Below are 15151 nucleotides of genomic sequence, written 5' to 3'. Positions count from 1 at the left end.
TATTTGACTAGCTCTGGTTGAATAGTTGGTGTTAAAACCTTACCATGGTCAGGTCTTCTATACACATGGGGTTATCATCACTGGCATCTAAAATTACACCGTATTTTGCCATTCTCATGCCCTGCGCTTTATACTATGTACAGAATTGGTCAGCAGTAGCATGTCCTGACACCAGCTCTAGCTACTCCCCACCATACGATGGAAAAGATGAATGCAACGTTTCAACAGGAGTATGGTGGGAAAGGAAGAGAGGAAGACAATAGTAAAAGAATCATAGCAGTAACTATGACCTGAAAACTAGCCACTTTCACAGAGCTTCCTTTTTTCTCCTCCCCTCCTCCCCCCCACCTCCTCCATGCTTTTAATTGTGGTACATAAACACTGAGGCTACCAATACCCCTATAATACAGAACCAGACTACCCTAATCTTAAGGCACAAAACTCCATCTTTCACCAAGTCTCACTGTTCTGCAGAATTGAAATCCAGATTCCTTACGTACTGACTTATGCGTATGTGCTGGTTTTGGCTGGGGTAGAGGTGATTTTCTTCACAGTAGCTGGTGTGGGGCTATGTTCTGGATTTGTGCTGGAAACAGTGTTGATAATGCAGGGACATTTTAATTACTGCTGAGCAGGGCTTACACACAGTCAAGCCTTTTCTGCTCCTCACGTCACCCCACTAGCAAGCAGGCTGGGGGTGCACAAGGAGTTGGGAAGGGGGACAGCCAGGACAGCTGAGCTGCACTGACCCAAGGTATATCCCACACCATATGATATCACACTCAGTATATAAAGCTGCGGGAAGAGGAAAGAAAGGGGGACGTTTGGAGTGATGCTGTTTGTCTTCCCGTCATGCACGATGAGGCCCTGCTTTCCTGGAGGTGGCTGAGCACCTCCCTGACCATGGGAAGCAGTGAATGAACTGCTTTGTTCATTTGTTCAAAGTTTGCTTTGCGTGTGTGTGGAGCTTTTGCTTTTCCCATTAAACTGTCTTTATCTCAACCCAAGCTTTCTCGCTTTTACTTGTCCAATTCTCTTCCCCATCTCACCGCGGGGGGAGTGAGTGAGCAGCTGTGTGGGGCTTCATTGCTGGCTGGGTTAAACCACGACAATGTAGTACCCTTTATATCCAAAACTGAGGTACAACAAAAACTTTAAAATCAAAGACTAAAGAAAATGAAGGTATGAAAATGAATCTCAAAATCTGTAGCTAACTGCCACAACTTTTTAATGCCTTTAGAGGTAATAAAGTGTATGTAATTTTCACAGCCTCAGAATAGCCAAGTCCTATCTTGTAAGTCAACCTTTCTGCCCTCATTTATGATCAATTATTAATATGCAATCACAGGCTTTGGTGTGCTAGCAGTTTTTAAAATGTATTTGCCTCTTTCTCTTAAAGCAGTCAAAATGGAAGTTTTAAAACAGAACTGCTATAAAGATAGATTACGATGCTAACTTTTGTAACATTTGGTAAGATGAAACTGTATGGTTGGTTTGACTGGTTTGTTTTTAAAGACAGGCCTTCGGTACTCAAATAAACTTCTAATTTATAGTCATCAACCTATTCTGAACTTTCCCTTCTTAAGTATCTCCACAGGACACTTAGTGGAAGAGCTTAAGAGTGAGCTTCAAGAGCTTTTTCAGAGGCAAGGGGTTGCATTGTCTGCTTTCACAGACAATTTCACTTTGTTTATAATTAAGTTTTAGCAGTTTTTTCCTTTTAATGTTTTTGATGGAGCAAATGAATGCGTTAGTCTATAAAACTACAGATTCCTTGAACGGCTCTGGGAAAAGTAAGCTGAGTGAAGAGCCGAAAATCTCATTTGAAGCTGAGCAATCTAAAGCCTTCATTCCTACGACAGTGCGACAGCGGCACTTCGAGCACCTGGCCAGGCTGGGAGCGGCTCCCCCCGCACAGCCGTCTCTCGGCTGCCATCTCCTGGGTAGGCTCCTCATAACACAGTCCCGTCCCCCTCCCCGTTTATTTCCTGACGATCCATCAGTAACTGTTTTCATAGTATGCATCCGGCTGAGATTCTCTTGAGAACAGAGAAGAATAAAAGATTAAAATCAGGAAAGGCAATTCTTAAAATTAAGCAATGTTGGTATATGGACGTTCTGCCAGACAAAGGGATGGATCAGTGCATTCATATTTTGCCAGCGAAGACAAAGACATCTCTTCAGATGGACAAATTCTCACTCTGAAGACATGCTCCTCCCTTTCACAAACTCCCCTCATTTGGGAGATCTCTATAGGAATCACAGGATGACCCTCTGAGCTTAAGCATCTGCTCCCGTGAACATCTGTCTGCACCTGGAGCCACCACCACTTCTGCAGCACAGTGTGACACAGCTGGGAGAGCCCCAGAGGAGTGGGATTACCCTCCTCTATAGCCAAGGCAGAGAAACAGCTGGACTCATCCCAGAAAGCCAGGACTGCATTATATATGGATCTGCAGCTGCCTATCACCCCACTCATGGACCTCACCAGAACGGAAGGTAGCCCTCATCCAGAGCCTAGTCCTGCATGTGTGGAAACCAGGACATGTGCAGCCACATCTTTCCCTAACATGCAGTCAGACACAGCTGGGATTTATCCCCTGGCCTGGAAATTTGGAAGCACTTCTGGGTCGCTCCAGACATAGCCTTAGGCGGCTATCTTAGAACAGAGTAATTTGCTGTCTTTCGATAATACCCTAGCAGAGAGCGTAGCCCTACAGAGGGAGCCAGAACACTGAGCTCGGGGCATGGACTTACTTAAAATTTCAGTGAAATACATTTTACCTCTGATTATGCACACCACCCCTCCTAAGGGTATTTCCATTTCCCTTTTAGATGCCAGCTGAAGAACCCAAAGTTACACAAGACTGATACATCATTGTTCCAGAACAAAGCAGTACTTGCCTCATGCACAGCTAGGGACACAAAATGACATTTCATTGTTTTGACCATGGCAGCATACACACATTGTAACACTCAGCTGTGACTCAGTACAACATGTCTTCCATTCATTGTTCCTGGTCACTGTGGGGAAGTACACAATTATTCTTTCCCTTCTTTTCTGCACCCTCCTTCCCAGCTGCATTGCTGATGGGGAAGGTGCACTTAAGGTCACCCTGGAGAAATACTCCAGGAAGCTGCAGCACTAGAGAGGCACTAGTGCAACACAGGAACTGCCCTTGGTCACAGGGGCCTGAGTACAATTTAACTGTTTTAATACCACTATTTTTCTGTACAAGAGCACAGCACCAGTATGCAAGCACTGTATAGGTTTTACTTCATTCATAAACTATCCGCTACAAGGCAAGCTAGCCATTTATTTTTGTGAAGTTAATGCACTAATTAGTTGCATGGTAACAGCAAACATGAACATGGAAAAATGAACACCAAAAATGGGAAAGTTTGTGTATTTATTTCTTTTCTAAAACCAGAAAAAATCACTTCATAGTCATGTCCTGAAACCAGGACATACAAGAACTGATGCATATTCAGAATTCTGTACAATTCCTGGTAAAAATGTCATTCAAACAGCAGAGGGCTTCTCTCCAGCCTCCAAAGCAAAAGAAAATTCAACTTTGAATTTGCTCAGCTTTTCCTAGATAATAGGGTCCACACTGTCTGGAGGCTGCACATGTGTAAGCATGCAAGGAACAGCTGCTGTCCTGCAGAGGAAAGACTCTGTCACTTCATTGAGGAAAGTGGATCAGTAAGTTAACAAGCACATTTAACCATACTTCTGCCTGAAGTTGTATGCTTCATTGGGGTTTACTTATTTAATTCAGATACAGTAACCATCACTAAATATTAAGATTGATTGAAATCGCTGAGGGGAAAAAAAGATCATCACCTATTTTTCTCATTTTATTTTGTACAGCTAGCAGCTGTTTGTAGATTTTTACTGCAGACACAAATGAAATGGGTTACGCAGCTGAGATTTAAGTGTTGTGTGATGTAACCATATATAAACTTGAGCAGATAATTTTACTTTTCTTTACCTCATTTCCCTTCCATTATATCTATGTTGTCTACACTGATAATTATGACTAGATAAAACTGCCTCTCAACATTAGTAAAAATGACGTACACAATGGGACTTTGAACTCTCAGCACTGAAACACTATCACAGCACAGTAAAATAACGTACAATCCTGAGTAATGTGCTCTAGGAGACCCTGATTGAGCAGGGAAGCTGGACTAGATGGCCTCCAGAGGTCTCTTCCAACTACAACCATTCTGTCATTCTGTGAAAAATGTAAATAAAATTCTCTTACTCAGATGAGCAGGCCACTGTTTCCCAGTGGAAGCACAGGAATACTATGTCAGTGTCTTTATCTTTTAACTAGGTTTCAAAACAGTAACAAGAAGAAAACTGTATTAAAATCCTAAACGTGAATATAAATGCATATATAAATTGCAAGAAGTTCACTAGACTTCCTTTCCTTTGAAAAACTAATCCATTTTGATCACTTTGAATCCTAACAATCTAAAGTTGAACTACTACAACTAATTAAACTTATAGTTGCCTATTCATATTAATAGCTGGGGGGGGTTTATTTCTGCAGCACCATACAATTACACAGCCAAAAAAGCTCCTTCAAAATTAATCATGTCTAGACATCATTAAGTAGTTACAGGTTTGCATGTTATCGCTAATGCAAGTTTGTTGCTGGTAGAATATTTGATCTAACTTTGAATCAAGGTCTAGCTATATTTTTTTAATGCAATGGACTTGTAGCATCAGCTGCACAGTAAAAATGCTTCCATGAGACAGAGCTACTGAAACGTAACCACTACTAAAAAGTTAATAGCTCTTGAGAATAGTTTGTATTTTCTTCTCTGTACCAAAATGTTTCATCTACTTCAAGTAGCTTTCATGTTACAAGAACATCAAAACAGCATAAAGCTTGCAAAATGACTCTATAGTCATATAAAATTAAACTACTTATGAATTTCTTTAAGATTAAAAAAACCCCCACAATTGTCCTGTCTCAACCTCCCATACAGTCAGTGAACACAGACTACCAATGTGAAGACATTAAAGTAGTATGCATCACAGAAGACAAAACAACTCACGACCAAGAATTTCAGGTAAATTGTTTTAAAAAATTACTCCCTTTCAAATATGCACAAAGACATGATTTCAAATGAGAGTTAAGAACATTTAATTATTACTCATTCATTTCACTCAGTCCTAATCAAATTACTGATTGAAATGTCTATTACACCTGTTTAAAAATATACAGATTCTTTGTAAAAACAACTCAAAGCTAAACCATTATGCTCATTAGAAACAGTAACACTTTATTTTTAAAAGTTATTTTCCTGAATTTGCCCAGAAGCATTCCTTGTTTTCTTTCCAAGAATACTCGTCCTCATAAATCTCCTGCAAATATAAACAAAGAACGGGAAATATTGTGGGAGTCTGCTACATACAGCCACAAGCCAGGCCAAAAAACTCAACAGCCATCCTGCTATTGTTTACTGATCTCAACAGGACTATACAGCATTTGGATAGCAAACAGAAAAGAGGGCAGCACCCTTAGAACATACTGACTTACATGTGGGCAGATTATGAACCTCAGGCTGAGCCCTATTAAATTTAGAAGGGCCCATCCATACTGAAGTTAATTCAAGAAAGAGATCTAGAAGAAATTATATAAAAGCTGTGGAGTACACAGCACTGTATCTGAAACTGCCCTTTTTGCATGTTGCCATGTTACTGTACCATCATTTACAGGAGAGCACTTAAGTCTATATAAAATGTCAGTATTAAAAAAATAAACATTACAATACATAAAATACAGTAAGTATCTCTAGGACAAATTGGACGACCCAGCAGCAGTCCAGTCCTACCCAGCAAATTCAGCAGGGCTCTGAGCCCCTGCTTATTCTTTCTGGGACCACAGAACTCCAGTCTCCTGAAAGAAGTGTCAGAAGAGTGTAGTAATGAGGAGCATCACACTTACCACATGGCAAATTCTGCCTGGGAGAGAAGGCAGAGGTAATACCCATTATTTGCATGCAACCCTGTGGTTATACAATGAGACTCTTCTAGACCCAGGCTGGTCTCTTCACACATTGTTGTGTGCCTGTACCAGCTTTGGGACCTCTGCTTATCCCTTCATTGTGTGCTGTTGCTTAATGCTTTGTGCTTTCTCAAGGCCACAGGGATGAAAGGAAAACAGAAACACAAGAAAGCCACTTTTACTTGCAAACTACAATGTTGTCAAAAGCAAATCTCACTCAAAGCCCTTCCATAAACCTGTGCAGAACTGTGTTCTGCCACTCAAAAGAGGAGAGCTCAGGGCTCCTTCTCTTTGACTACAGGATGGCATTAAAGGAAGATGAGCTGGATGGTACAGGCAAGGGAGGGCCTTCCAGGTGCCCTACCTGCCACAGGTTGGCCTGGCTCCATTAGAGGAAATTCACTGGTGCTAGACATTTAGCATCCATCAGGAGCAACTGCTGCCCACAGTGCTTCAGTTGATTCCCTTAAGAGCAGCAGCAGTCTTCAGCCCAATTGTCTAAGACTCTGGCACAGGCCTAAAATCAAGCTTGTCTCCAAACATACCTTTTTCCATATTGGGACAGATGCTTTTAAGGTATTGATGCAGTACATTACAGCTTCAAGGGATTCTGCTCTGTGTGGAGAGGAGACTGCAATAATTACACTTGCTTCAGTTATTGGAACCACACTAGGGAGAGAAGAGGAACAACAGCAGCTTTAGCTATTGCTTAACATCAAGAGCACCCAAAAGTTGTGGCCATGTCACGTCAGCATTCTGGCCACACACTCTCCTGACTCATTCATACTGAGCAAGTGTCAAGCCATGTTCAAGACTATACACTTTTTAAAAGAAAGAAAACCACAACCAAAATCAGTACCAGATGTGAGAATTCCACAATTCAGAATAAATAAACCCACCAGACATAGGCTTTTTTTCTCCCATTCTTTCTTTTTTTTTTTATTATAAAACTTATGGAATTAAAAGGGGAAAATCACTAACTTGCAACAGTACATAGGAAACTCACTGGATACTGGCTTAATAATGAAACATAACAAGTTAGGAACAGCCAGTTCTTATCTGAAAACCTAAGAATTCATCTCAGTTTGCACAAGAATTTTTGAAAGAAGAAATTAAGTGCTTCAAACTATGCAGATTTTGCAATGAAAATTTTTGACAAATTTGAGTTTCAAATTATGAAGCTTTTCCTGTTTGGTGTGTTATTAACAAAAGTAGCACAAGGTTTTGTTTTGCTCCTCACAAGGGTAATATTCCCAAGAGCTGCCTCCCAACCATCCCTTTATAGTAAGACTCCTTTGGCAAAGAGGTCATATGAAAATCTAAGTTTAAATGCTTTAAGCCCTCAAGAGAATCACTCTGTTGGCTATAGAGGAAATCTAAGGAAACTACCCCTCTGAGCTAATATTACCCTTTATGATCACCTCCTAAAGCTCCTTCTGCTAAGAGAAAAGGAAACAAGTGGTTGCAACATACTCTGCATACCCTGCTAGTTTCAGTGAGAAATCTGATGAACCGTGAAGGTTCAAGTCTATGTCGGACACTAGCATTCCATGTTTTGAACCCAAGAGAAAATGCTTGTCCAAGACTCAAGGAACAACAGGAGGTTCTCCAGCAAACATGGCTGGCAATCACCATGCCTCTCTCCTCCCCACAGTCTTAAGCTTTCGCTATGGCATAATTTAACTTAAATCTGACAATAAGAACATTCTGTGGTATCTCAATGGAAAAGAGAGGAAAAAAGAAAATGCTGCCAACTTCACATCTTTAAAAAATAAATAAATAAACCAACAGCCTCCCCTTTCTCAGAACGAAATCTCAGTCCCTTCTCCCCACTTGCAAACTATCACACCAGCATCAAGGATCCTGCTGGCTAAATGTGGACTCCAGCAAACGCTATATACACATCTTTGAAAAGACAATTTCTGAAACTTACCTCCACAGTGCAAGCTTGATTCTGCAGCCAGCTTTGCTGCATCGCAGTTTATAAAAAACTCCTGCACATCCTGCAACTGTGTCAGCACAGCCATGCACCAGACAAGAATTAATATTCCGCTTGCAAAAGGATGGGGTCTGGCCATACATACCCAAGTCTATGGTGCACTGCAATATGTTTGACTGATGGCCATTTCTGTCTAACATCTCTGCAGATTTTCTTCATTTCAGTCTCTGCCATTGAAGTATATGCTTCATATTCTAAGTGAATCACTTTTTTCCCTTCAAAATTATTTCTTGTAGTACCTAAAATGATTTATCGACCAAAAGCACTAAGTAAATAAATATATAAGTTTATAATACATTACGTTACATATTTATTATATAATAATATATTATATATAAATACCAAATAAACCCTCAGATCTTCTGCTACAGGCAAGGTCAGCATTGTGCAAATATAAAAAACCTCCCCTAATCATGGCTGTGTGAAGAGATTCTTCGAACAAGAGAAATCTTTAACATACAAGGAAGAATTTAGTTTATACATTATACAAGTCTGCAGTCTGTAATGCCCAAGGCTGGAACATCTCCTGTGGTAACTGCTAAGGTGCTATTACTGCACTTGCCCATGTAACATTTAAGTGCTCAGTAGTTAGGAGACTAGTCGTGCTACGGTTTAAGCACAAAGGGGTTTCAAGATGGGTACCATGTACATTAAGCAACAGGACAGAGTTATCACCAGAGTTTAACCTTCACCAGCCCATGGGTAAAACAGTACTTTACATTCGACCAAGACCTGAGTTGTAGGAGCTTTCATATACAGGTGAGGAGAGGACTTGTGGTTTCCCTAGCCACAACATCCCACTTCACACCTTGAACAAGTTATGGCCAAGGGTGTGGGAAAACAGCTCCCAAGAATCCTGTAGTCCAGAGTTGCTGTTCTGTTCAGCCCTAGGACAGCCGCAGCAGCAAGGAAGCTTCTCACCACTTTATCTGAGTGCAACTGTTCAAGAGCTGCCATGGTCTTGTTCTAAATAATTCAGAACGTGTTTTCCAAATGTCCTGGGTTTGGTCCAGAATTTATTTATTTGAGAAGCACGAGTTTGGGGTGTGCACAATTAGACTATTAAGACATGCAAAGATCCAGCTCAGAAATACTAAACTCACCAACGAACAGAGACACTGCCCCACAGTATGGTGAAATGACCAGGTCTGACACTTCGTCTACAGAGAGCTTTTCAGACTTGAGCTTGATAAAATCTTTTGGCATGTCTTCCCTTTCATCCATAGCTCACTAGAAAAGCTGAAACCAGACAAACTGTTGTTGGTTTTGGCGATACTAGCGCTGCTCAACTGCTTTTCATTCAGTGCTGATGCCTCAATTTATACAGAAAACATGCACCATCTACTTCCTTGCCTCGAGAGACCAGTCTCCATGGCAAATTCACTTCTCAGCAGTCTTGCCTCAACTGCAAATATCAAGCAATGACCTGGTTTTTAAGGCAAACAGGTTTCTTTCCTGGTAAGAAAGCCTGGTCCAGTAGGACAAAACTTGAACTAGTCTGAGGCCTCAGTTTAATAGTACAACCAACCAGCATGGACCACTGTGCTCGTAAATTTGTGGCAAGATTGTCACCCCCTCCTCCCTATCTTATACAGAAATCAAACAAAACTTAAAACAGAGATTTCTGATAAACCTGAATTCGAGTTCTAATCTTAAAGTTTAATATGCTCTCCAGGACATGTATGACCTCATACTATCAGTCTGTTCCAGTGACACAGGAGACACTTCTAATTTCTCTGAGCAGAAACTGGTCATCAGTTCATGTAAGAATGAGAAGAAAATGAAGTATTTTGAGCAGCAGAAAAGGAACAAGCTGCAGTAAATCACAGAATTGTTAGGGTTGGAAGGGACCTCAAAAACACATGGACTGGCACTTCCATGCATGCAAAGAAACAGAGCTATTCTAAGGACACCTGCTCCTTTGACAGCAAATAATAATAAAAAAAATAAAAAAAAAAAAAAAAAAAGCAGCAGTCACTACCTTTTCTGTATCATCTTTTCTGTTAAAAGAGTGGCATGAGGTTTTTTATTATTATCTTACTTAGGCAAGCTGCGTATCTACTGGCAGACAGAAACAACTACGAAAGAATAATAAGACCTAAAATCCAAATTCAAAACAATGACTGACCTCTCTTTCATTTACTGTTCATGTGTTAATCATTTACTGGTGCACTAACTTATAGTTTCTGGTCAGCACAATGGTTTTCTCCAGCAGGAAAAACAAGTTGTGTTATCTCAAAAGAGTACCAGTATGGAGGGAGAGAATTGCAATCACGTCTCTGGATCTTAAGAAAAAAAAAAAAAAAAGATTATTGGAACATTACACAGAATCCATGAAGTATTTTAGCATAGGATGACACTCCATAGGAAACTAAGCAAGAAGTGATACCTACCTAACAGAAATTGGGTAGATTCATCCTCCACTAATTGGTGGGATGATGGCAACCTCGTCTCCAGGCTGCAGGACCAGGAGCTGATCTCCAAGAAGCACGTACTCCTGCCGAACAGCAAAAACTACTTGATCCCGGATGACAGCAAGCCTGAGGGGAATTGGCAGGAGCACAAATAGATTTCTAAATAGAGTGTTTCCATTTAACCATGAGATTTCATTAAACAGCAAAGTGCTGCACCATCTAGGGCAGCTGAGGTAAACAACATTGAGACCTACACAACTCTGCTTGCAATACACTTTCAAAAATACAACAAACACCCACCTCCTACTCTCGGGTTTTCTTGTGGTGGCTGTGGAGAAACCAACTCAGGTTTCTCCTGACTAACTTTCAGAAGTCAAGAATTGGATTTGTCATAAGCCTGCATCAGAACAAACCAATGCATACCAGACCCACTTCAGCAGCTTCTAACAAAGTAGGTATTTCAAGAGGTAGCAACCATCCAAAAAGGAAATGTTCCCCTGATTCAGTCTGGCTGGATTAGAGCAATTTTCTTACATGGCAAGAAGCATTATGGGATGCTGTTTGTGAACTCTCATGAAGATTCACTAGTCATAGAGTTGCTCTTGTGTAACCTCACAGTTTATGAGACTTTAGGTCTTTTGTACTTACAGGTCTGAAATTTACTATTAATGAGTGGCTACAGAACTAAGAAGGCAGATATGGTGCATTTTCTGGCAGATCTTCTACATAATTTTCGATTTCACATCTGTGAGACCTTGCTGCGAGAGTCCACAGCTCTGGATACCATGAGACAGGGACTCACTTTCATGACTAAGTACAATCAAACGGTGAGTATGAGGACAACACCAGTAAGACATCAGAAAAAGAATGCAAACATTTTTCTTTAGAAGGTGCAGGTGTGATAACTGTTACTGTCTGAGACTGCAAAATCTGGCAGTGGCAGCAGAGAGCTGTATTGCCTAGAAACAAGTAGGCATGCCAAAAGGGTACAAGTAAAAATTATCTTATTTCCTACCAGCCAGATAGACAAAAGTAGGCAAGGCATAGGCTGAGCAAAACACAGTAGCACTGTCTCAGAGGGCAGGGTGAAGGGAGGGACTGTATGAAAGTAAAGCAAGCCACCGAGGAACTGAGCACAGCTATGAAACTGAAGTGCCCATTAGAAGGATGGGCTCTAATTAATGTCACTTGTGAGTTAATTCATTGGGGAAAATGGGTGGAACAGAAGAGCACTGCCAAGTATGCTCAAGCGGCAGTTTGAATATCCATTAGCAATGTGAATAGAAGTCTGTGGTCAATACCCTACAATTGAGACTTTCCAGAAAAGCTAGGAGCAGAAGCATTTTCCAAGAAGGCCACTGTGAAGTATCTGCACATGCAAAATGTACTGCCCCAAGTCATCATTCATAAAAGGACAAAGTTGACAAACTATGGCAAACTGACCAATGGTGCTGCTGCTGCTCCTGAAACAAAGTAAAACACACAGGATGCAAAGTAAAATACAGACACTCCTTACTGGCTCCTCCCCAAAACCACGCTTAGACTCAATTCTTTGTGAGGAAAAGGTCCCTGGTCCAAGATTCGTCCAGAGCTTGCCACTTGAAAACAGATGGCATTGATGAATGATTAATCTTCTTCATCAGCTTTGAGAACAGACCAAATAAAGAATAGTAGTGCCTAAAGGAAGACTCTGGCACCCACGTCCAAAGTTTTCGAAATTCCCAGGCATTCAGCACTAAATCCTGAGGACCTCAACCTCTGTTATACCGTACCTTTTTTCTTTGGCTTTATTCCACCCTCCAAAACAGTGTTGCACCTTTGCCCCTTTGTCTATCAGATTCATTCTTGACAGGACTGATCATCTTCTCTCAGGCTTACTGAGGGGGAATTTCTGCTGACATTTCCAGAGAGCAGCAGTGCTACAGAGGTCCTTACAGCGCACACCTAGCGCACTCTCAGGATCAGACTCCCTATGAAATGCCACCAACAGTGGGTGTTTGTGGGTTTTTTCAAAGCAAAGGAAACAGAAAGTGGCCAAGCCTATTTACTGTGTAAGGGCTGAGAGGCTGGAAAGCTGTGACAGAGCTTCAGTTCCCTTCCTGAACCTGTCTTCTAGAGCGTGCCATAAGCTAACAGTACCATTAAATGTAACTGATCAAAACCACCTGCATGTTATCATTAATTTCTTATTTATTGCCCTGGCTGTGTTTGATCCCTCCTTGAGGCATCTCTCCTTCTCCACAGGTTAATAACACAGCTCAGTTCTCATGTGTAGCATGTTTACCACACTGTGGCCCTCCTAGACAACGGGCCACATGTCTCAAGGTACCACTCAGGCTCAACTTACAGGTACATTTATTGGACCTAGTCTTTCCCTGCTTATACCTAAAGCTACAGCACTTCCAACTGGCCAAAACACAAAACAGTTGCTGCAGGTTATGAGAACAAAGTAATGTTGAGTTTATGGTATCAAAGTACTGATACGTGTTCCAGCTCAACTCCAAATGCTGATTCCGTGTTTACCAAAGAAGCCCCGACGCCGCTGAACTTTGTGCGCCGCGCCAGTAGCTCTGCCGAGTACCTGGGGTGCACCTTGACGATCTCCTCCCAGAGCTGCAGCGCGGTGATCTGCCGTGGCACCGAGAGGGTCTCACTCCGCAGCCCCGCCAGCTCCGCGCTCCGGGCGAAATACAGCACCGAGACCTGCCCGGGAACAAACGCCGTCAGGGGAGCGGGGCCTACCGAAGGAAAACAACGCTGCTGCACGTTAACTTCTCCGAAAATACCAAAACAACCAACCGAAACCAGACCGGAGTGAGGGAGAGCTTTCCCTGCGCTTGGTTTTGGGGGTTGTGGTTGCTTTTTTTTTAATGCCGATAAGCTCTGTGGAGTTCCCCGGCTGTCAGAAGGAGCGCAGAGGAAGGGGACGAGGGGGGGTGTCTCTCAGCGCGGATCCGTGTCCTGCTCCCGCCGCCTAGGCCTCGCCCGCTCGGCGCCTCTGCCCGCCGAGGAGCGGGGCTGAGGGCGCCCCGCCGCCCCCCCACCTCCGGCACCCGCCTCGCCTGCAGCCGGGGCCCGCTCCCCAGGGGCACCGGCAGGCTGCACGTACCTGGCAGCGCATGGAGCCCCGTCCCCGGGCGGGCAGCCGTCCGCCGCAGGCTCACGGCGGCGCCTGCGCCCGGCCGAGAGCCGTCGCGCCCGCACCGCCCCTTGCGGCCTGGGTCGGGAGCGCGGCGCGGCCGCTCTGCGGTAAGGTCGGGCCAGGCTGTGCCGGGCCCAGCGCTGTGGGGCGGCCCCAGACCGCAGCACTTCCCCTGCACTGGCGGTAGCGGAGATGTGAGACGGCGCTCGGAGATGGTGGGAGAACAGGGGGTGAGGGGCTGTGCGTTTACCGCCCAAACGAAGCCTTGTGGTTTCGGCTTAAAGGCGGGTTACATGGGCTCGGCCTGCAGACTGCATGGGGATTGCAAATGATTTCAAACATTATGTGTCTGCTGCCCTGTACATATTATGCATCTACTGCACAGACGCTTAATAGGTATATGTAACTTGTAAAAGCTAAAGACCCACCAAAATGCTGATACAGGATTCTGGGGTAGGCTCTGTTTCAGCGTGGAGATTGCTGTGACATCTGTTTCTCCGTGGACAACCGCACACCTTCAGGAGCTCCCGGCATGGAAAGATATGGTGGAAGAACGGTGGCCAACCTCCTGCCACTGTGCACTGGGCAGGAGGAGAACGCAGCATGGGGTATTGTGGCAGGTGCTGCAGTCAGGCCCACAGCAGTTGTACCCCAAAACTGCATTTCGTGGATGGCCAGAGTTATTTCTGTGGTGTTTGCCTGGTAACACGTGTAACCCCACAACAGTAAAGGAAAAGCTGCGCCTGCCAGGCCAGCCATAGGGAACTCTGTGGTTGTTATCAGTGACACGGGGTTTGTTGTTTGTAATTGTGATTCGGACAGGTGGAAAACATCTGTCCTAGCTGGATACAGTAATGTCAGGGGGGAAAAAAAAAGGCGGGGGGCAAAAAAAGCACCCTCAAAGAAAGGATTACTATCCAGTCGTTTCAGAAAATGGCTGAGAAAAGAAACAGACCTTTCTATGTAATAATTCTTGCCTCTGAAGTACAAAGGCAACAAAAGTTATAGTGATAAATTTTTCCAGAAAAATATGCAGTAGAAATACTGTTATTTACATGGAGTTTGTACACCATGTGCTAATCCGGTGCTGTGTGGAACAAGTAAGTTATTTAAACTGTATTCTTTTTTTGTGAATGATTAACTGCTATTACAAATTGAACTCTCCCCAAGACAGCATGTGTCAAGTGAGTAAAATGATTGCTTGCTTTCTTCTCCGGGCTGTTTAATTTTGAATCTATACATCTTAAATGAAATAAATCACTTTGAAAAGGTACATATGACCCAGCTAGCAAGTGGCTGGCACGTTTTTCCTGTGCAAAAGATGTGCCACGGTTGCCTGTCTTTAAAGTGAAGTGGGTGAGTGCTGGGCTCACCTGGAGCAAATTAGCCTCTCAGCCTAGAAAATAGTGAGTTTTGAAAGATTTATCTTTACATTTAGGGTTGAATTTAGAGTTAGGTCCACTATGAAATAAGGAGAGAGGAGCTACTGGCAGTGAATTTCTGGATTTTCTTTATTTGAGTTCCAATTAATGACTCACCTAAGCTAACTCTTGAGTATTTTTCAAAGGAT

The 15151-nt window shown here is 43.0% G+C and overlaps 2 protein-coding genes across 7 annotated transcripts; both read right to left on the bottom strand.

The window, feature by feature from the left end:
* Positions 1 to 3393: 3393 nt before the first annotated feature.
* Positions 3394 to 13646, bottom strand: LOC115619482 (molybdopterin synthase sulfur carrier subunit). Of its 4 annotated transcripts, none has more exons than XM_032919652.1 (8): positions 13549 to 13646; positions 13021 to 13142; positions 10419 to 10565; positions 10154 to 10310; positions 9129 to 9264; positions 8111 to 8264; positions 6572 to 6695; positions 3394 to 3662 (listed from the first exon to the last, which is right to left on the bottom strand). In XM_032919652.1, the coding sequence occupies exons 1-3, from the start codon at positions 13558 to 13560 to the stop codon at positions 10439 to 10441; spliced, it is 261 nt and encodes an 86-aa protein (XP_032775543.1). In that variant the 5' UTR covers positions 13561 to 13646; the 3' UTR covers positions 3394 to 3662; positions 6572 to 6695; positions 8111 to 8264; positions 9129 to 9264; positions 10154 to 10310; positions 10419 to 10438. The 4 variants fall into 4 exon arrangements, with proteins under 4 accessions (XP_032775543.1, XP_032775544.1, XP_032775542.1 ...); XM_032919651.1 differs by having other exon boundaries at positions 3397 to 5383; XM_032919653.1 differs by lacking the exon at positions 9129 to 9264.
* LOC115619481 (molybdopterin synthase catalytic subunit) lies at positions 3394 to 13653 on the bottom strand. Of its 3 annotated transcripts, none has more exons than XM_030511789.1 (8): positions 13549 to 13653; positions 13021 to 13142; positions 10419 to 10565; positions 10154 to 10310; positions 9129 to 9264; positions 8111 to 8264; positions 6572 to 6695; positions 3394 to 5383 (listed from the first exon to the last, which is right to left on the bottom strand). In XM_030511789.1, exons 5-8 carry the CDS (start codon positions 9247 to 9249, stop codon positions 5315 to 5317), a joined length of 468 nt encoding a protein of 155 aa, XP_030367649.1. In that variant the 5' UTR covers positions 9250 to 9264; positions 10154 to 10310; positions 10419 to 10565; positions 13021 to 13142; positions 13549 to 13653; the 3' UTR covers positions 3394 to 5314. The 3 variants fall into 3 exon arrangements, with proteins under 3 accessions (XP_030367649.1, XP_030367651.1, XP_030367650.1); XM_030511791.1 differs by having other exon boundaries at positions 12963 to 13177; positions 13549 to 13631; XM_030511790.1 differs by having other exon boundaries at positions 13021 to 13177; positions 13549 to 13631.
* Positions 13654 to 15151: the final 1498 nt, after the last annotated feature.

The sequence above is a fragment of the Strigops habroptila genome, chromosome Z (genome assembly GCF_004027225.2).
Source record: "Strigops habroptila isolate Jane chromosome Z, bStrHab1.2.pri, whole genome shotgun sequence".
Lineage (NCBI taxonomy): Eukaryota > Metazoa > Chordata > Aves > Psittaciformes > Psittacidae > Strigops > Strigops habroptila.
This window is presented reverse-complemented; position numbering and strand designations above follow the sequence as displayed.